At 38.2% G+C, this 21,534-nt stretch overlaps 1 protein-coding gene across 3 annotated transcripts in view; it reads left to right on the forward strand.

The window, feature by feature from the left end:
- Window positions 1-21,534, forward strand: part of lekr1 (leucine, glutamate and lysine rich 1) — a 208,141-nt gene that overhangs the window by 70,212 nt on the left and 116,395 nt on the right. For all 3 annotated transcript variants that reach the window (XR_007926205.1, XM_051870470.1, XM_051870471.1), the window contains exons 8-9: window positions 7,487-7,552; window positions 14,439-14,621. Coding sequence is in view for 2 of the 3 variants with exons in the window: in XM_051870470.1 (XP_051726430.1) it covers window positions 7,487-7,552; window positions 14,439-14,621 (249 nt within the window). In the remaining variant the exon portion in view is untranslated. The remainder of the gene's footprint in view (window positions 1-7,486; window positions 7,553-14,438; window positions 14,622-21,534) is intronic.

The raw sequence follows: 21,534 nt of genomic DNA on the forward strand, positions 1-21,534 counted from the left end.
CATTATTGGTATTTTGGTTACACAATAAATTGTATTTAATTTGATTTCCATTTAATTTATAGTAAATTATTGTAGTCTCCACCACAGGAAGAAAAGACATTATTTGACCCGTATATTATTCATTATATAAATTTTACTAGTAAAATCTGTGTCCCATTCACTGAGAGAGACACTATATGACAGCAAGGAGAACATAGGAAAAGGAGAACCATTTAAATGCTGTAATTTTGCATAATTTACAATGCATAATAATGCATAATATTAGTATGTAATTAAATGTAATAGTATGCTATGTAATTAAAATTTATTTCAATAAATAAAAATACTGTTAAAAATCACACATTATTTGTTGTTTGTCACATGTAGTAGACCATTTTTGTGAGGTGGGTATAGGAGGATTTTTCACCCGGCTATGAACCGCAAGTATATTTCAAACCTGTGGGAAGCACTGACATATATATATATATATATATATATATATATATATATATATATATATATATATATACCGGTCAAAAGTTTGGAAACATTACCATTTTTAATGTTTTTGAAAGAAGTCTCTTCTGCTCATCAAAGCTGTATTTATTTGATCAAAAATACAGAACAAACAGCAATATTGTTAAATATTATTACAATTTAAAGTTGCAGTCCGTAAGTTTCACCACTTTGTCGGCATCTCTGTTTGAATCCTGCAATTGCGGTTATTTGCGGAATTATCATCTTTACGTGGGTTGTGAATCGGCACAACTCCTCAGAGCGGATGAATCTAATGTTTGCTGTCAGTCACCACACCAGTGTGAATACTGTACTTCGGAATAACTGCTGTGTGAAAAGGCTATAAATGATCCGCCATCCTCACATGTGATTTAGCCTACTAGCTGGGACTCATTTTTTATGTAAACAGACGTGACCTCTCAAATTTTCCACGGAAACCCACCAGTACTTACCATTGTGAATCGGGCTAAGGCAGGGCTCTTCAAGTAGTTTCATTCGAGGGCCGGATTATCAAATCAAAAAGTTGAGGTGGGCCGGGAGGGGGGGTCTTATTGGTAAAAATTATTTTATTAATTATTAGGCTTAAATGAAAATATTCTCACAGTGAGACTTGGTAACCACCGGCAAAACCATACATGGCTACTCACTACCACTGTCAAATGATATTATATTATGATATGTTATATAGGCCTATAAAAAATGCCTAAACACAGGTACAAACTACACCTCAACAAAGACATGAATTATATATTCCCCTACCCACCTAATAAATATTGCAATATAAATGGTTATAACATAGTTTTCAATATAAATAATCCACATTTACACAAACCATGGTAATTTACTACAGTTCATTCATGGTAAATATTTGTAAGTGTGGTGATTTTGGGATTTAAAAGTCTTCTATCTTCATTCATGGCACGTTTCTCCTGTTTTCCTCATCAGTCTTGTTGGGAATGTTGAGGCTGTTTCATCCGATTTAAAACTAGTTTAATCATCGAGTGATTTGTGGTTTGTAACCGAGAGGTGTGTGTCGAATTGAAACGCTAATCTCACTTGATGTCGCAACACTGTTTAATAATGGTGACCGGGAATAAACGCAGCTCCTTTAAGCTTTCGTTCCGTTAACCACTGAGCCGTGCTGCGTAGTTCAAAGTAAACTAGTGAAACACCTGAAAACAGTGCTACTTGTTCTGTATTTGTTGTTACTGACCCGAGAAACAACTATAGACGATTCAGAGACAGAGCGGCCCGAATGAATCCAAATCGTTTCAGATCGTTAATGCAAGCGCGTTTGGCCAATTCACGGAAAAGAAAGTCGACAGAAATACGGGACATGCATAATAACTGCTGAAATATTCGCACGGAAAACGTTTCTCAGGTCAGTTGGAGGAGCGTGCATGGTACGAACAGTGCATATATAGCCGTACAGCTGTAGGCGCCACTGCGGCCACGTATCTAACCAAATTTAGCCGCACCACCAGGAAAAGAGGAGGAGGGAGATTGGGGTGCCGCGGGCCGGTTGAAGATGATTGGCAGACCAAAGTTGTGGGCCGCCAGTTGACGAGCCCTGGGCTAAGGTAAGGAGATAGTTTCGAACACTGGCTGGTTATGTACTTGCTCAAAAATTGATTTTGGATTAAAAAAGTTACGGACTGCAGCTTTAAATTAATGGTTTTCTATTTTAATATACTTTAATATACCATTTATTTCTGTGATCAAAGCTGAATTGTCAGCATCATTACTCCAGTCTTCAGTGTCACATGATCCTTCAGAAATCATTCTGATATGCTGATTTATTGTCAATGTTGGAAACAGTTGTGCTGCTTAATATTTTTTTATAACCTGTGATTTTTCGGGATTGTTTAATGAATAAAAAGATACAATTTATTAGAAGAATCTTAGATAGAAATCTTTTGTAACAATATACACTATACCGTTCAAAAGTTTGAGGTCAATTTCTTTTTTCTTTCTTTTTTTTTTTTTGGAAAGAAATTAATACTTTTATTCAGCAAGGATGTGTTAAATGGATAAAAAGTGATATTGAAGATGAACAAATGATTGAATAAATGCTGTTCTTTTTAACTTTTTATTCATCAGTGAATCCTGAAAAAAAAGTATCACAGGCTCCAAAAAAATATTAAGCAGCACAACTGTTTCCAACATAGATTAACTTAAATATGATATTAACTGAGTATAAAATCATCATATTAGAATGATTTCTGAAGGATCATGTGACACTGAAGACTGGAGTAATGATGCTGAAAATTCAGCTTTGATCACAGGAATAAATTCTATTTTAAAGTAATATAGAAAACCATTATTTAAAATTATAATAATATATTACAATATTACTGTATTTTTGATCAAATAAATGCAGGCTTGATGAGCATAAGAGACTTTCAAAAACATAAAAAACTTTGTCAGCCATTGTTTTGGTGGTGCCTATATCCAAATTATTTTGTGGTCCCTAGATATGGCTAGGTTCCCTTCTTCAAAGTCTATGCTTTTGTTTTGCCATTTTCCCAGTCACTTAGGAAGGTAATAGCACAAGGCGCATAATTTGAGGGATAATTCATATATTCAGTTCTTCATTGCTGTGTGTTAGGGATTTAATCAAATACCTTACCCTTAAGTATGAGCTAAAGATAATCTCAGATCATTCATTTCTATCAAATCTGATCCATTCTTTGGTAGAGGCAGACTTCTTATGAGCATGTGAGAGTTACAGATTGTGTTCTTGTTTTCAGGTCCACTTGACCTGATAGCTGCCATGTTTTCATCCAAACAGGGACATCCATCTTTAACATGTTAATCCCATAATCACTTTTTCTTTCTCTCTCTCTCTCCCTTTTCCTCTCCCCCTCAATCTTATCTCTAGTGTCACAGAGATCCAGAGGAAATAAAAGGTTATCTTAACCCGCTGTCAGATAGCAGTGTGTCACAGAGCTCAGCGAAACCTTCAGGCAACCATAATAAACAAAGAAAGAAAGGACTTCACCAAACGTCCATAAAATTCGACAATCATCTAAACACCATTGCTCTCGTTCGGCTCAGCTGGGAGACACAAACTCCCCAGGTTCTTCCTAGACTGGCGTTGAGGGAGTCGATTGGGTAGGATGGGGAGTGTTGGCGTGTGAGGGTGAAAAATATTTGTGAGTCGGGATGGGGGGGATGCAGAATGCTTAACAGTTGACAGACGACACCCTCAGGGAATCTATACTGTGCTGACCTTGAGAGGGAATTGGAGAAACTAGAGAACGAGGGAATGAGACAGAGAGTGAGAGACTGATTGTTATTCAGCTTAGCAATGCAGGGATTTTTCTGCTATGTTGTGCTTAACATCAGGCCCCAGGAGCCTCGGCTGGCGTAGACGTTTTGCAAACGGCAAGAAAAGAAGAAAGCAGAGAGAACAGTTTCCCGTTTATTAGCAACCGGACTCAGACATGCCAGGTCTGTGCTTGTGTCCTGATCGACAGGAAGGTCAGTCTGAGAGCCAGAGGGAGAATTTGTCTGCAGAGTCCTGTGTGTGAAGTTATCTGGGTTGAGTGGGTGTGAGGGGGTCAGATTTTACCTTCATTGCTGGAACGAGGGATGCAGCGATGTTACAGTTCTAGCCAGTACTGATAGGCCAATAATTATTATCATGTTATGGTTGATAACCAGTAAATGGCCAAGTTCTATACTATGCTATCTTTCAAAAGTCACTGGAGTAAAATACATTTTAAAATATATTAACATTATATTAGTTAAAATTAGTTATTTTACATTTTTATTATATTTCACAATATTACTGTTTTTACTGTATTTTTGTTCGAATGCAGCCTTGGTGAGCAGAAGAGACTTCTTTCAAAAACATTAAAAACAATTAAAAAATCTTACAGACCCCAAACCTTTGAATGGTAGTGTATTGTTTTGTATAAATAAATTAAAAATAAAACTCTAAAACTAAAATCAATCATTTTCAATGCTACAACATTATAATGTACAGTGTGAAAAATAGGTATTAAAGGGATAGTTCACCCAAAAATGAAAAGTATCCCATGATTTACTCACCCTCAAGCCATCCTAGGTGTCTCTCTTCTTTCAGATGAACACAATTGGAGATATATTTAAAAATATTTTTAGTCCTCCCAGGTTTATAATGGTTGTGAGTGGGGGGCTGCGTTTTGAAGCCAAAAATAATATATCCATCCATAAAAAAAGTAATCCATATGACTCCAGTGGGTTAATAAAGGTCTTCTGAAGTGAAGCGATGCGTTTTTGTAAGAAAAATATCCATATTTAAAACTTTCAAATTCAAACAACTAGCTTCCGGTGGACGACCGTACGCAGAATGCATAAGTCGACTGGCGGCGGAAGAGTAACCTTTGACCTGACAAATATATATTTCGATATAAGAGAAGAGGAATTTAAATTTGTTGCACAGCCCTATTTGTTTAAACCACGAGAGGCGTCTAAGCTTACGATTCTCCTTCATCCTGCGTCATTCATCGCATCAGAGGATTACTCATTTGGCACAAGTCGACTTGTGCATTCTGCGTACGGTCGTTCGCCGGAAGCTATAAAGTTTTAAATATGGATATTTTTCTTACAAAACTGCATTGCTTTGCTTCAGAAGACCTTTATTAACCCACTGGAGTCATATGGATTACTTTTTTTTATGGATGGATGCATTATTTTTGGCTTCAAAACGCAGCCCCCCATTCACTGTAAACCTTGGAGGACTAAGGATATTTTTAAATAAATACCTCTTATTGTGTTCGCCTGAAAGAAGACAGTCATATACTACACCTCGGATGGCTTGAGGGTGAGTAAATCATGGGATAATTTTCATTTTTGGATGAACTATCCCTTTAAAGGTCTACTAGGTAACTTTTGGCCCTCTAGTGGTTGAAAAACAAAACTGCATGCATTTTTGCAGAAGAACATTGTTTTGGTTGTGCTTGGACTCTGCGTGACACTGCGGATAATTATGGCTAATAAAACATTCACATTCAATTCACTGACTGCTACCGATAGCTGAAAAAATCTCTAATATTGGCACAAATGTGACAGAAATGTGATGCAATATATCATGCATCCCTCGTCACTTACATTGTGGAGACAAGCCAAAGTCTCCACGAGGAAAACAACTTAAAAATTTACCAAATGTTACAACAGAAAAATGCAAAAGTTTTCTTTGAGGGTTAGTTTTAATGGTTGGGGGTATTATATTATATTCTGTAATTATTTTATATTATATTATATTATATTACATATTATAAATTAGCAAAATCAATGGCAAGTCCATTGTATATTATAAATGTCATATTATATTATTGTTTTTATAATATAATCGATGGCAAGTCCCGACCATGAAAGAAAAACAAGAATGTAGGTTTGTATGTACATATGCAGCAAATGTTTAGATGTTGCATGACACAATTGCTTGACTAGCATGCAGAGTTTGAGAATGTCATGGTGAATTAATGAGTTAAAGCAATGACAGAGTGATAGACACGCATGTAAACACTGTCTGGCACGCATTAAACGAAAGCACGCGCATACACACACACAGGCACACAAAAGCCCCCTGTTAGCATATTAATAGTCTTGCTTAGCCAGTCTTTTGACTTGAGGCAACAAAGTTTGGTCCAATTTGCAGATTATTGTGACATGAAGAGTCCATCTATCTGATGTGTTTAGGTACGGGTAAATCTGAGTAAGAAAGGTAATACTTTACAATAAGTAACATTAGTTTACATTAGTTAACATTAAGATTTATAAATGCTGTAGAAGTATTGTATATAATTCTCCAACACAACACCATTAAAATAAACCATCCGACGCTGGGATCCTTCTGATGTCTGTACAGAGACTCAAATGAGCTGTTTAAACTGGACGCGTTAAAGCGAACGTTCTTTCTCTTTTCCATTTGTCCTGTTGTCGACAGACTCAAGTGTGTGGAGTACGTCAGAAACTGAACACACATCTGTATACTGTATCAGTGTAGACAGTGTCAGTGATTATAATGGCTTCTATTTGCTTTCGACGCGATGCTCACATCCAGTGTAGGCAAATGTCAGTCGTTAAGTGACTGTGTGCCAGTGGGCAGGGGCCTATGGTGCAATGATGTTTAACTAATCATTGAAGTCATATGCAAATGGATTTGCTGTCACAGATCCTGCAATATCAAAAACAGTCGTTTTTGGAGCTTGATCAAACAAATGCTTTGTTTATACAGAGGACGTTTTAAGATATGAAACCCTCAGGATGTTTTAATGCTACAAAGACCCTTTTATGTGTCAAAAGATCAAGGCAAATTTGATTTCTCATGTCATCACCCTGTTAACAATAACCTTATTATAAAGTGTTCATCTGAAGAAGAATAGAATGGCCTGAAAAAACATATCCTTAAATGGTAGTGCATAAAATACCTGAGAAATTTGCAGAAATGTGTGACTTTCAAATAACTGAATATCTTTTAAAATGATAATCTTTGATTATTTTTTTCCTCAGAAGCGCTTATCTTAATAACATATCACTTGGCGCCACTATGGCTTTCATTCTGTTTTATTAGACTCCCACACTTGTCACTTTGTGCTCACTAACCGAGTTTTATATTATAACTCACACTACAGAGCGATGTTACAAAAAAAACATAACAGCTGTATGTCAGATTGAGTTTCCATCTCTTTTCCACCTGCTTTCTTGTTTTCACCTTCTCCCTCTCGCTCAGTGAGATTTCAACACCCATTATACCCTTGCTGGTACCTGCTAACATCACACGTGGACGTGCCCTGGGCTACACTCGTTTACACGCCATTGTTTAGCTGCTCATGCTGAGATGCTGGTGTTAGAAGCGGATGCCAGAGGGACATGCTTGGGTGACTTTTTTGGAGAAGGGAAATTTTTTCAGTATCTCTCAGCTCAGAGGCAATAGAGGAAAGAGGGAACAGATGTTAGCAGCCGATGCTTTAAATAAAAACACATCTCTGTTGTCTTTCAGGATAAAGTCTGTGGAGAAGGAGGATCTGCAAGCGTTGTGGAGCGAACAGACGACCGCCATAGAGAGGTACAACCGTAAGAATGAAAAATCACACATTTGTGCTTTGATTTGCCGAGATATAAAAGTCTGAAAGGAGTCAGATCTATGCAGAGAAAGGTGAAGGGTTTAGAGAAACTTTGAAAGCATGCTGCAAACTGCTACAGCAAACACTGACTGACCAACTATTTAAATGTTGAGCATCAAGCTCATTGGCTACAGTTGCAACAGGAACCAATCAGCTTGTGCACACTTAATGATGTAATTGTCAGCAGGTTGTGTTAAAGGATTAGTTCACTTCAGAATTCAAATTTCCTGATAATTTACTCACCCCCATGTCATCCAAGATGTTTATGTCTTTCTTTCTTCAGTCGAACAGAAATTAAGGTTTTTGAGGAAAACATTCCAGGATTTTTCTCCATATAGTGGACTTCACTGGGGTTCAACGGGTTGAAGGTCCAAATGTCAGTTTCGGTGCAGCTTCAAAGGGCTCTACATGATCCCAGACGAGGAATAAGGGTCTTATCTAGCGAAATGATAGGTCATTTTCTAAAAAAAATCAAAATTATTAACCACAAATACTCATCTTGCACTACTCTGCTCCATGCATTACGTAATCACGTTGGAAAGGTCACGCGTGACGTAGGCGGAAGTACCGATCCAGTGTCTACAAAGTGCAAAGACTAAGTCAAATGCCCTTTACAAAAATAGATAAAACAACGAAGTCAAACGATTTTGATGTTGATGGAGAAAATGAGATGGAATTTTTCACCCTACCGCCATTACTTCCGCCTACGTCATGCGTGACCTTTCCAACATAATTGCATAATGTGTGGCGCATCACAGAGCAGTGCAAGATGAGCATTTGTGGTTAAAAAGTATATAAATTTGACTTTTTTTTCTAGAAAATGGCCGATTGTTTCGCTAGATAAGACCCTTATTCCTCGTCTGGGATCGTGTAGAGCTCTTTGAAGCTGCACTGAAACTGACATTTGGACCTTCAACCCACTGATCCCCAGTGAAGTCCACTATATGGAGAAAATCCTGGAATGTTTTCCTCAAAAACTTTAATTTCTTTTTGACTGAAGAAAGAAAGACATAAACATCTTGGATGACATGTGGGTGAGTAAATTATCAGGAAATTTGAATTCTGAAGTGAACTAATCCTTTAAAGACCCATCAGCCTGTGCCATCTAGAGTTTCATGACAGAGCTTGGTATTTAAATTATGATAATTGTCATGCACTCTTTATATTTTGAAAACTAATTCAATTTCTTTTTTTGTTAAGGATTTTTTTTTTTTCTGAGACAACAGGGTAACTTCTGCAAATATTTTTTCTCTCTGAGAAGAGAAAAGCAGTAGTTTCTCATATACACACAAATACTAAACTCACTCACTAGGAAATTATAAATAGAAGTATGTCAGACATCTTTGGCCACATTTTGTCTATTTTGATTGATGTCATGGTCCACTAAACTGTGCACAACCATGAACTATTGTGTATTTGTTTGACTAGGGTGTGATCATGTGTTTGTCTATGTAAAAGTGTGGTGAGTGTGTGTGTTTATGTGTGGCAGAGACAGAGTTTGTTAGTGTCTGTCAGTCATCTGCAAGTGTCTCCGTGGATTGATGCACATTCCTGGCTGTGGTTTGGAGTGCTGTGTGCTGTTTGTCATGATTGCTCACCAGTCTGAGATGGAGAGAGGTCAACACGCAGATAAAGAAAGGCTGAAAAGACCTGAAAGCTTTTCACAGAGGGCAAAGTGACCTCAGACATAAAAAACACTGGCATTACAAAACCCATTACAGGCATTAATCATGTATTTAAACACGTCATCATTTGGACTGTTTCTACAGCATGGATATAAGACAAGTTCAATTGATACATATAATTTTTTTTTTCTTTTAAACATTTTTGCAGTGCCTGGTTATAAAAGCTTTTTTTTCGCCATGAAATAAAAAATGAAAAAGATAATTGCGACTTTTTATCTCACAATTCTCTTTTTTTCTCGCAATTGTAAGTTTATATCTCACAATTCTGACTTTTTTCTCAAAATTGTGAGATATGAACTCACAATTGGGAGTTATGAAGTCAGAACTGCGTGATATAAAGTCAGAATTGCGAAATATAAAGTCAAAACTGTGAGTTATAAAGTCAGAATTGTGAGATATAAATTCAGAATTGCGTAATATAAAGTCAGAATTGCTTAATATAAAGTCAGAACTGCATGTTATGTCAGAATTGCGAGATATAAAGTCAGAATTGTGAGTTATAAAGTCAGAATTGCGAGATATAAAGTCAGAATTGCGAGATATAAAGTCAGAATTGCGAGTTATAAAGTCAGAATTGTGAGTTATAAAGTCAGAATTGCGTAATATAAAGTCAGAAATGCATGTTATGTCAGAATTGCGAGAAATAAAGTCAGAATTGTGAGTTATAAAGTCAGAATTGCGAGATATAAAGTCAGAATTGCGAGTTATAAAGTCAGAATTGCGAGAAATAAAGTCAGAATTGTGAGTTATAAAGTCAGAATTGCGAGATATAAAGTCAGAATTGCGAGTTATAGTCAGAATTGTGAGTTATAAAGTCAGAATTGTGAGTTATAAAGTCAGAATTGCGAGATATAAAGTCAGAATTGCGAGTTATAGTCAGAATTGTGAGTTATAAAGTCAGAATTGTGAAATATAAAGTCAGAACTGCATGTTATGTCAGAATTGCGAGATATAAAGTCAGAATTGTGAGTTATAAAGTCAGAATTGCGAGTTATAAATTCAGAATTGCATGATAAAAACTTGCAATTGCGAGAAAAAAAGTCAGAATTGTGAAAAAAAAAAAATCGCAATTATCATTTTTATTTTTTAATTTAGTGGCGGAAACAAGCTTCCACACCTAGTACTGCAAAAGGAGAAAAAAGGACAGAAGATGTGAGAAAGAGGACCTGATGAAAGAGGACCTGATGCCTTTGAGCTTAGAAAGCGGCACGTATGTGCGTGATGTTCTGTGTTTCGAGGTCTTACACCCTCCCCCTCCTCTCCATATATCACAGCTCTGTTTCAAACTGAGTGATATTATATAGATATTAAATTCTGTAATGTGTCAGCAGGCTTAAGCTGCGTGTGAAGCTCTGTGATGGAAGATAGAAGCACTTCCCACTCACAGGGCTTCGGGTTTCAGAGTTTCCCGCACCTCACACACACATACACACATACACACACTTCACATCTCGGTTTTCAAAGCTCCTTTAATTTTCACCATCTCAATGGAGCCATGATATCTGCAAAGTAGACTCATATGTCACAGGCGCTAATGATTTATTCTGATGACAGATATCAGACTGAATCTATTTTAAATCCGACCCCTGTCATCTTTAACCACGGTTCTCACTCTTCTATACTCAAAAAGTATGACTCCTTGGCTCGTAACGCCCACAGAAAAGCCCATGTGCTCCCCACATTGCTTTCATTCCGTATTCAACTTTATAGTGAACATATGTTAAGCTTCAGCATTTCCTTAATTGTTTAGGCATTCCAAAGAAGCCAGTGTGTACTTTGGGAAAATGTTTTATCCACAGGATTCAGGCATACAAAAAAATCCACAGATGTGAGCGTGCCTGTGGGATGGCGCTTATCTTTGTCTGACTTAAGGACTCCAGCTCAGATCTAAGGCCATACCAGCCTCTTTTTTTGGCTTCCTGGTTCCTCTTAGAAGGGCCAGACGAGATCTGCTGCCACACTGTCTTGTGGAGGAAACTGTCTGATCTTTAAGTGATAACTGTTGCTCATGGGAAGTGTGTCATTATCACACCTTTTCCCAAAATGTCTTCCTCAACCAGGGGGAGAGGAGGCTGGAGGCCAACAGATAAGATCAGCTGTGTTTGGGAATTTCCTAGTTTTGTCCTGCAGGAAAAAGATAGACAAGGAGAGATAGGAAAGGGAGAGAAATAGAAATGTGACTGTTTCTCCAGGAAGTCCTCCTTCAGGCAGGTATAGGATTTTTTTTTCAGATAAGTTAGCTTCATGTCAACTTCATGTCATTATACATATGCCTATTCACAACGGTACAATCCTGCAGCACCATAATTCTAGGTTGTTTTGTGACAGCGCCACCTACCAAATTGGATGTCTGAAAAAAAGTGCAACCAAAGCAGCATTTCTACCAAATACTAACAACTTACAGTGTTGCAAACCTACAGTTTTCTTGAAATTCAACTTGATTGCTAAAAGGTTTAAGTAAAGGTGTGGTCACATTTACATAGCCAGAGCTTAAGACTGACAGCAGAAGGTCTGGACTCCATCGCAGCTTTCATTGGCAAAGGACTGCCTAGAGGCCGTCTGACTGACATGTAAAGCAACCAATCACAGTTCATTCAAGTTTAAGTGTGTGAAAATGTAACGTCGATGTCCCTACAATAAAATACATCTTGAATGTATTTTAAAGAGTCTATGCTTTGATCTTCACATACGTTTGAAAGTCCAGCTTTTAGTTGATCGTGACAAGCGCTCATTGTCAGTTGTAAACACAACAGCTTTCTTCTTCCATGAGAGATGTTGGCGTCGTGGCTGCTTTGTTTCCAGGTAGACCGTTAAAGAAGGCGACATACACGTCTCCTATATAATTCAACCAATCAGATGACAACATTGAAACTCCTGAAGTTTTTCCCATTTTGTGTGCCTTGCTCATGGACTGTTCTAGACGAACTGGTACTAATCAAAGCACTTTTATATTGTTGCCCTATTGTTGGTTTGATTGCTTCTATTGTTATCCTCATTTGTAAGTCGCTTTGGATAAAAGCGTCTGCTAAATGATTAAATTTAAATGTAAATACAACAGCCAATGGTCCATGGGTATGATTTCTGATGATGAGACTACATTTGCTGTTGTTCTGCAAATTTTTGTCATTTTAATAGCAATCCACACAATCTGGAATTTGTGTGAGTGTGAAGATTCCCCACACAGATTCCCTAACAGAACCTGCTTTGTTTGAAAGTGATTTATGTGTGAACTGTGCTTCATACATAGGGTGACCATATGTGCCATTTTCCCAGGACGCGTCCTGTCCAGGATTTCTAAGTTGCCTAAAATGGTTTGAGCCCTTGCCTCTTTAATCGTGAAAGTGGTCATATCGATGAGCCCCCGGAACGGAGGTCTGTGCAAGCCACTGTTCTTATTGACAGTCTTCATGCAATGCATTAAAATGTTGTCGTATTTGCAATGCTTTGAACGTTCTCTGTAGATCCAGCCTTCTCGCAAGCCACGATTGGTCGATTATGTGTAATGCATGCTATTGGTCAAATTATTTTTCAGTCATTACCTTCCGCAAATATGAAAACAAAAACAAAACTGGGACATTTTATGCAACTTAGAAATCCTGGACAGGACGCGTCCTGGGAAAATGGCACATATGGTCACCCTATTCATACATCACTACAGAATTGACAATAGACAACAGAACTTTTTTGCCCACAAAAATTTGCTAATAACCACAGCTAGGGTCACATTCTGTACTCACACTCTGATTGTTATCCATCTTATGTTAGTGTCCTGAAACTGCAGCCTCCAGTACTGCAGACAGACCCTAAAGATTTTGTATAATATCTCTTTAAGAGTCTGTTTGTAGTTGAACATAAGCATGTTTCCAAAACTTACAGTTAGGTGTCTGCCTAGATAACATTTATAGACATTATAGGTGTGCTCACTAGGCAGATAGAGGTATCAACCAAGTGACTTTTTCTGCAGGTTACATGGTTTCACCAGTAGGTGGCGACAGGTGACTGTCTTTATGAGTTAGTCATTGAATCATTTTTTCAACCAATTCATTCACGAGCAAAACAAGTGACTGTTGTAATGAACCAGTCATTGAATCATTCACTTAATCGATCCATTCAAACAATTAGATTCATTCAGCAATGAAACACCAAGCTCTGAGACGCTTCAGTTGATTCTGCTTTTACTTAGCTTGGAGCTATTTACATTTGGCAGAACAAAAATAGACAAAGTAACTGGTGATATTGTGTCTTAAATGCAAGTTGCCTAATATTAAGTTCTTGTTTATTGAGCTGTTGCATAAAATAAAATCACTTGTATGGCATTGTGTAAATATAGGTTCACATTAGCAATTAGAAAATAATACTTTTATTCAACAAAGACTCATTAAATTGATCAAAAGTGGCAGTAAAAACATTTGCTATGTTACAAAAGATTTCACATAATTTTTTTCTTTTTACTTTATATTCATCAGAGAACACAGAAAATATTCGGCAGCACAACTGTTTTCAACATTGATGTAATAAGAAATGTTTCTTGAGCAGCAAATCATCATATTAGAATGATTTCTGAAGGATCATGTGACACTGAAGACTGGAGTAATGATGCTGAAAATTCAGATTTGATCACAGGAATAAATTACATTTTAAAGTATATTCAAATAGAAAACAGTTATTTTAAATTGAAAAATATTTCACAATATTACTGTTTTATATATCAAATAAATGCAGCCTTGGGGAGCAGAAGAGACTTAGTAGTTTATTTAATTCAGTACTAAAGATAAAATTATCATACAGATAAAAATAATTCCATCTACTAATTATTTAAACTATCATTTATGTGTGCTAAGTATTGTTTGTGCTCAGTTATTGTGTTTGCGTAGCAGCATGTGCCATTGCCAACTCTAACTGTGGATATTAGCACATGGTAACTTAGAAGCCTGCTAGGATAACCAACTTTCCAACATCCAAACCACAGCATATACTGTTCATTTCAGCATGGAAGGATGTATGTAGGCAGTATGCAGTGAAGCAGCTCTCTTAGTTTCAGAACAAAGCTCTTTATTTTGTGTGTGTGCAGATATCTAGCTTTTATGTGGTTTTAAACGGTTGCATGTGTCGTGAGTCAATATGTTCACACTTTCCCCTGAAGGCTGTCCCGAGACCTGAGGGAGAAGGAGGAGAGCCGGTTGTCATGTCAACAAAGATGCGAGTCCATGCAGGAGCAGCTGTTGACGTGGCAACAGAAAGAGGAGGAGGTAACCCGGAAACTGGAGCGGGCGGAGGGCGAGATGAAGGACCTGAGAGTGGCCCGGTCCACTTTACAGCAGGAGAGGTCTGTTAGACAAACACACTCGCTAGTCAGTCACACTCCGCAGCAGGAGAGAATAAATAAAGTGTTGCTTGCTACACACAAATACATTTATATTCAGCCACACTACAGCTGTACAGCTTTTTTTTCTCTTTCTCTGTTGCATCCCACCTGTTCCTCTCAATAGTCTGTCGACACGTCGGGACCTGTAGGATATGACTCACTGTTTGCGAACCTGTTTCCTCTCTATCTGTCTTCATTTACAATGGTAAAACAAAACGAAAGCTGTTATGCAGAAGCTGTGTTTCAACTAAAGCTGTGCGTTACTGGAAAATAACCAGTATTAAGGGGTGTTATTAGGCATGATGTGAAGCAGAATTAAGGCTGGTTCACACAGAACGCGTTTTTTGTTTAAAAACGTGAGACGCATGGCAATTGAATGGGAAAAAACTGCATTTTTTTTTTAAAAGTTGAACTTATTTTAACTTGACCATCGTATTTTTAGAAAACTGTGTCGTGCAAGAAGTGAGTGCAGCTGTCTATCTAGTCGGTGTGATTGACTCAGTATGTTTATGCATTCCACTGTGCTGCTTTTCCATTGTTTTTCTATGTAAGCTTTCCATAGACAGATGTGTTTGACCATTGACACGTCATTCTGAAGTGCAATCAATTCTGAAACGGTGTCTCGCATTTTGAAATGCACAAAAAACTTCCATTCCACTGCACTGATTTTTCATTGTTTCCACTGCTGTTTCAATATGCGCTTGACTGACATGGTTTACCATTTCACATCTTCACGCATGACACATTGTTCTAAAAATGCGACACCAAAGAAGTTAAAAAAACCCCCGTATCTTTAGACCAGGGGTGTCCAATCCTGCTCCTGGAGGGCCACTGTCCTGCAAAGTTTAGCTCCAACCTCAATTAAACACACCTGAACCAGCTAATCAAGGTCTTACTAAGCATATAGAATACTGCAAGAAAAATCTGTAAGAAAGGCGATATATTGCGAAATTTCTTGTTTTTTTAGAAGAGGATCTAATTTTAGAAAAAAACTGTCATAAAGAACACACCACCATATGCATAAAACCTGACAAAAAAAATCCACATCGCTATGATCAGATGCTTTCTTTCTGCTGTCATTTTTGTTGTGTGTTCATTTTGTTATTGAGAGGAGAGTGTGCAGTACATGTTGCATATTCTATCGAAACGCCTCTCAGCAGCGTGGATGGCGTCGGGATGTTAAGTGAGCTCTCAGATTCAGTGCGTTTCCAGAGTATTGGATTTTAACATGGTCTATTTTGCAAACAACATGACTCTTGTCGATCTCCTTGTGGTTTCTTTATAGTTGAAGCCAAAATGAGTCCACATGAGCTCTGTACACCACGGTGAAAGCCGGAATAATTATATCGTCTTGTGAGCTGGGTTTGCTAATGCTAACGCCAGTGATGCACGCACCTTGTGCTTCTCTGCGTTACGTTCTGCGATAACACTGCCATCTAGCGACTAGTGGTTGGGATTAAACCGAACACAAAGCCACGAATCTTGGATGTAAATAAATAAATATCGATACAGTGTTTTTAAGAATCGATACAGTATTGCCAAGCATAATATCGCGATATTGACGTGTATCGATGTTTTCTTACACCCCTAGTCACAAGCTTCAAATCGGAAGTGATTTTTTGACACGCACACACTGCACGAATATACAGAGTTTCCCGCTGTTTGCGCATACTAACCATTCTCCTACATTGTATCTTTGTTTTAAAGAGCAGACTTAATATTTATCTATATCAAGCAGTAAAAATGAGTGGAAGGAGAAATTTAGAATGCCTCGACAGTCATTTATGACACTATATTCAACAACAACAATAACAGCTTGTTCCGTGCGTCATTACGCCATTTCTACATCATTGCACATGCTCAGAACTTTCCAGTTTTGGGTTTCAATCTCATCCTCTCCATTGGATTCAATTTGGGTTCCAGTGTTTACATGTCCTCTCGATTGGATTAGAAAAGGTTTAAACCAACCCTTACAATCTGAATGAAATAGTTTGGCCAATTTATTGATGTGGCTACATGTGACTTCTTTTGACATTTTTCCAGCTGTGCTACTAGTCCGGTTACAATTGGATTATTAGGGTCCATGTAAACACAGTTACTATGCTGCTTTTCGATTGTTTTCCTGTAAGCATGCACTAGACAGACATGTTTGACCATTGCGATTGTGTATTTTGCAGCAAATTTTGGTAGCATTTTTAAAATAAGTTAACGTTAAAATAAGTTAAACTTTTAAGAAACACATCTTTAGACCGCATATTTTTTTTCATTTCACTGCTCTGTGTCATGTTTTTAAATACAATACAAATGTTTTTGCATTCCTTTGTGCTGCTTTTCCATTGTTTTCTTATGTTTCTAAAATCACAGCACTCAGCTTTTAAAAAATGCATCTTTCCCATTCCAGTCTCATGTTTTTAAATTCAAAAACACATTCTGTGTGAATGGCCCCTAAACTCCTCTTCTCCTTCCTTTCTATTAGATCTTCTATTGTTCTTTTCCACCTGTTCATCAGGGTAATTGCAAGTCAATTCACATATGTCTTCTCCTTTATTAGTGCATGATAGTATCAATGGCCACCTGTGTATTGAGTTTCTGTTTTTCTCGCTTTTGTTACGTCCCAGCTGTTTATGTGTTTGGATGTCTGATGTTGTTTGTATACACTCCTCTGTCCCTGAGGTACCTGTCTGTTAGCAACCAACAGCGCAGGCTTGTCTTCTCTGTTATGTTCGTCCTCACCTGTTTACACCTCAACTGTTGTGTCGGCTAATGGTCTTGTTGCCATGCCACTCACTTCTCACATGTTGATGTCCAGGCCTGTCTGATCATGTGTTGGGTGGTTGCTATGGAATTGTTAGGTGGTTGCTAGGGTATTGCCAATTATTTGGATAAGCTCATTGGTCATTGAGAACAACAAGAACCTGTCACAACTCTATATTTTCAACCATGTTTTTGCAAGCATCATATGTTTTATGAATGTTTTCTAGTGTTACAGTTATAGTATGCAGTGTTTTCTACTGGTAGTCGTCTACTCATGCCTGACGTTCTTATATACTACAGTGAAGACTTGTTTTCAAAAATGTTCCTTTAGTTTGTCAAGAGGTCACCTGGTCAACTGCTATTCAACACTGTTCATTCCAGCCCAAGGCAAACACTTGCTTTTCTAAAAATGTATTGATCTAGTCATTGAGCTGATTTTCAGACATGGGCTTCGTTAGGCAGGCTCATACTTGTGCTGCAGGTGAGGTAGGGTCAGAGGTCACAGGTGTTTGAGTAATGAGATGGAAATGAGTGCTTAAGCTGTCGTCCTCTGAGGAACAGCAATGTCAGACTCAGCCCAAAAACAGAGCTTGATTATATTGTTAATTCACGCTGCACCGACAGACACGACCTTTGCTGACAGTCACCAGATTACAGTACGTCACTTCTCAGACATTCCACAACTGCTGATTCAGCTTGTTCAAATGGTGAAAAAATAAAGAGTATGAACAACGGCGACAGGGTTAACACACTGATCCGACAAAACCCGACTAAGTGTCGTCTGTCGGTGCAGTGTGAATTGGCCTTTAAAGGCACGGAGGGGGATATCCAGCTTGTAATAGAAGCAGTAATAATCACAAATACTAGCAGTAAAAAGTGAGTCTAGACGTAGACATGCACAAATTATAGCTTTTCTTTTGATTGTAGATAAACTGAGCAGTTTTTGAATTGTTATGTTTGATATTGATTCTAAGCAGGGGTGTTTTGACCGAGGAATAGGGAGGCAGTGCAGCCTCTCATTGATTTCTCATAAAAATCCTAAAGCATGGTGTGAATGTGAAGGGGGTAATGGCAAAAACACAGTTGTTTCATTTGCCTTGAAAGGGTTAGTTCACCCAAAAATGAAATTTCTGTCATTAATTACTCACCCTCATGTCGTTCCACACTCGTAAGACCTTTGTTTACCTTTGGAACACAAATTAAGACACACTATATTGCCAAAAGTTTTGGGACGCCTGCCTTTACGTGCACATGAACTTTAATGACATCCCATTCTTAATCCGTAGGGTTTAATATGGAGTTGGCCCACCCTTTGCAGCTATTACAGCTTCATCTTTTCTGGGAAGGCTTTCCACAAGGTTTAGGAGTGTGTTTATAGGAATTTTTGACCATTTTTCTAGAAGCGCATTTGTGAGGTCAGGCAGTGATGTTGGCGAGAAGGCCTGGCTCGCAGTCTCCGCTCTAATTCATCCCAAAGGTGTTCTGTCGGGTTGAGGTCAGGACTCTGTGCAGGCCAGTCAAGTTCCTCCACACCAAACTCACTCATCCATGTCTTTATGGACCTTGCTTTGTGCACTGGTGCCCAGTCATGTTGGAACAGGAAGGGGCCATCCCAAAACTGTTCCCACAAAGTTGGGAGCATGAAATTGTCCAAAATGTCTTGGTATGCTGAAGCATTAAGAGTTCCTTTCACTGGAACTAAGGGGTCTAGCCCAACCCCTGAAAAACAACCCCACACCATAATCCCCCCTCCACCAAAATTTACACTTGGCACAATGCAATCAGGCAAGTACAGTTCTCCTGGCAACCGCCAAACCCAGACTCGTCCCTCGGATTGCCAGAGAAGCGTGATTCGTCACTCCAGAGAACACGTCTCCACTTATCTAGAGTCCAGTGCCGGCATGCTTTACACCACTGCATCCGACGCTTTGCAATTCCCAATTGCTTCCACTTTGTTATGATACCACTAACAGTTGACCGTGGAATATTTAGTAGTGAGGAAATTTCACGAATGGACTTATTGCACAGGTGGTAACCTATCACGGTACCACGCTTGAATACACTGAGCTCCTGAGAGCGACCCATTCTTTTATATATGTTTGTAGAAGCAGTCTGCATGCCTAGGTGCTTGATTTTATACACCTGTGGCCATGGAAGTGATTGGAACACCTGAATTCAGTGATTTGGAGGGGTGTCCCAATACTTTTGGCAATATAGTGTATTTCTGAAGAAATCCGAGAGCTTTCTGACCTTCCATAGACTGCAACATAATTACCACTTTCAAGGTCCAGAAAGGTAGTAAAGACATTGTTAAAATAGTCCATTTGACTACAGTGGTTCCACCTTAATGTTTTGAAGCGATGTTAGTACATTTTGTGCACAAAAAACGCAACAAAAATACCGACTTTATTCAGCGATTTATTCTCTTCAGTGTCAGTCTCTGACACTGTTCACAGGAGCACCTCGACGCATACATGTGATACTGACGCAGGAGCCGGCCAATACGGAGTCGGCGTTCTGACATAAAACATGGAAGCTAGTGTTGTGTTCCGGTTTTGTTCTTAAGACCATTATTTGAAGGTCTTGGTTTTGTCTTGGTCTCAGACTCAGGACTTGGGATTTTATTTTGTTTCAAGACCGAAACTGCGGGGATAAATTGCCGGTGCATTGTCTGATTTATTAACATCATTAATGTTATTGGATGTAAAACTTCCTGCTTCAAATGCAATCAATAATGTAATTTGCAATTAGATTTATTTATTGTGCTGGGTCAGAAATTAATAAGGGATCGTATCAAAAATGTAACCAAAATTATTACAAATGCTCACAAAATTCAAGATATTGTTGCAAAAAAGGTACTTGTATGAGATCTGGATTTTTATATTATAACTTGATATAATTAAGCAATATCACACAAGCTGTTTTCACAAATTTGAGCACAGTTGTAAACTTGATATTGCTTTTATATAAACATTCAATAAACAAAATTTTATTTTGCATTATTTATGCATTTGTAATTTTACGAATTCAGATGCAGCTTCTGTGCCACCTCTGCAGCGCAAAGATGAATTTTGTTGTTAATGATTTAATTTGATTGTTAACGGCTCCATATAGTGTCTTATTCTAATTGTATTTATTGATTAAAAACAAGTCATTTGACCTCATTTTTCAGGGTGTAATGTGGATATTTTAGATGAATTTAAGGATTGCTGGTCTGGTCTTTGTCTTGACTCGGTCTCTCCTTGCCTTGGTCCTGGTCTTGTCTTGGTCTCAACATACATTGGTCTTGGTCTTGGATTAAGTGGTCTTGACTACAACATTACCGGAAGCGCTGCATTATGTTTACAACGTGAACAGCATCAGAGACTGACACAGAAGAGAAGAAATTGTTGAATAAAGTTGTTTTTGCACACAAAAAGTATTCTCGTAACTTCATAACATTAAGGTTGAACCACTGTAGTCACATGGACTATTTTAACAATGTCTTTACTACCTTTCTGGGCCTTGAAAGTGGTGATTCCGTTGCAGTCTATGGGGATCAGAAAGCTCTCGGATTTCATCAAAAATATCTTAATTTGTGTTCAGAAGTTGAACGAAGGTCTTACGGGTGTGGAACGACATGAGGGTGAGTAATTAATGACAGAATTTTCACTTTTGGGTCAACTAACACTTTAACCCCAGTACCATAAACATCAAATGAAAGTGGAGTAAGAAAAACCCAGAAGAGGGAACTGTGCCTTCAGACGTCCACCACACACCACTGTTTCTGAGACATTGTGGGAAAGAAGAATAAACACTTTGTTAAAGTGCAAAGAAGTTAACAGAATGTCCTGACCGTATGCTTGAACTGAACATGCTGGTTCAGTTCAGAGGGACAAACGCTGAGGAAGCACAATAAAAGGCAAGTGCGTTGTATTCTCACACATATTCACAGTCATACAATAACAGGGCTCTGCAGTAACCACGCTTTGCCAATTATCACAGTCCCCGCTTGTGCGTTTCAGTCAGCTAAAGCAGAACAGATTCTGACCCCTGTTCTTCTCTATAGAGGACATTTTGTCCCTCTACTCTCCAGTATTCCCGCCCACCAAACAACTACTGCTTCAGCCTTTTTATAAGC

This window comes from Ctenopharyngodon idella, chromosome 18 (assembly GCF_019924925.1).
Source record: "Ctenopharyngodon idella isolate HZGC_01 chromosome 18, HZGC01, whole genome shotgun sequence".
NCBI lineage: Eukaryota > Metazoa > Chordata > Actinopteri > Cypriniformes > Xenocyprididae > Ctenopharyngodon > Ctenopharyngodon idella.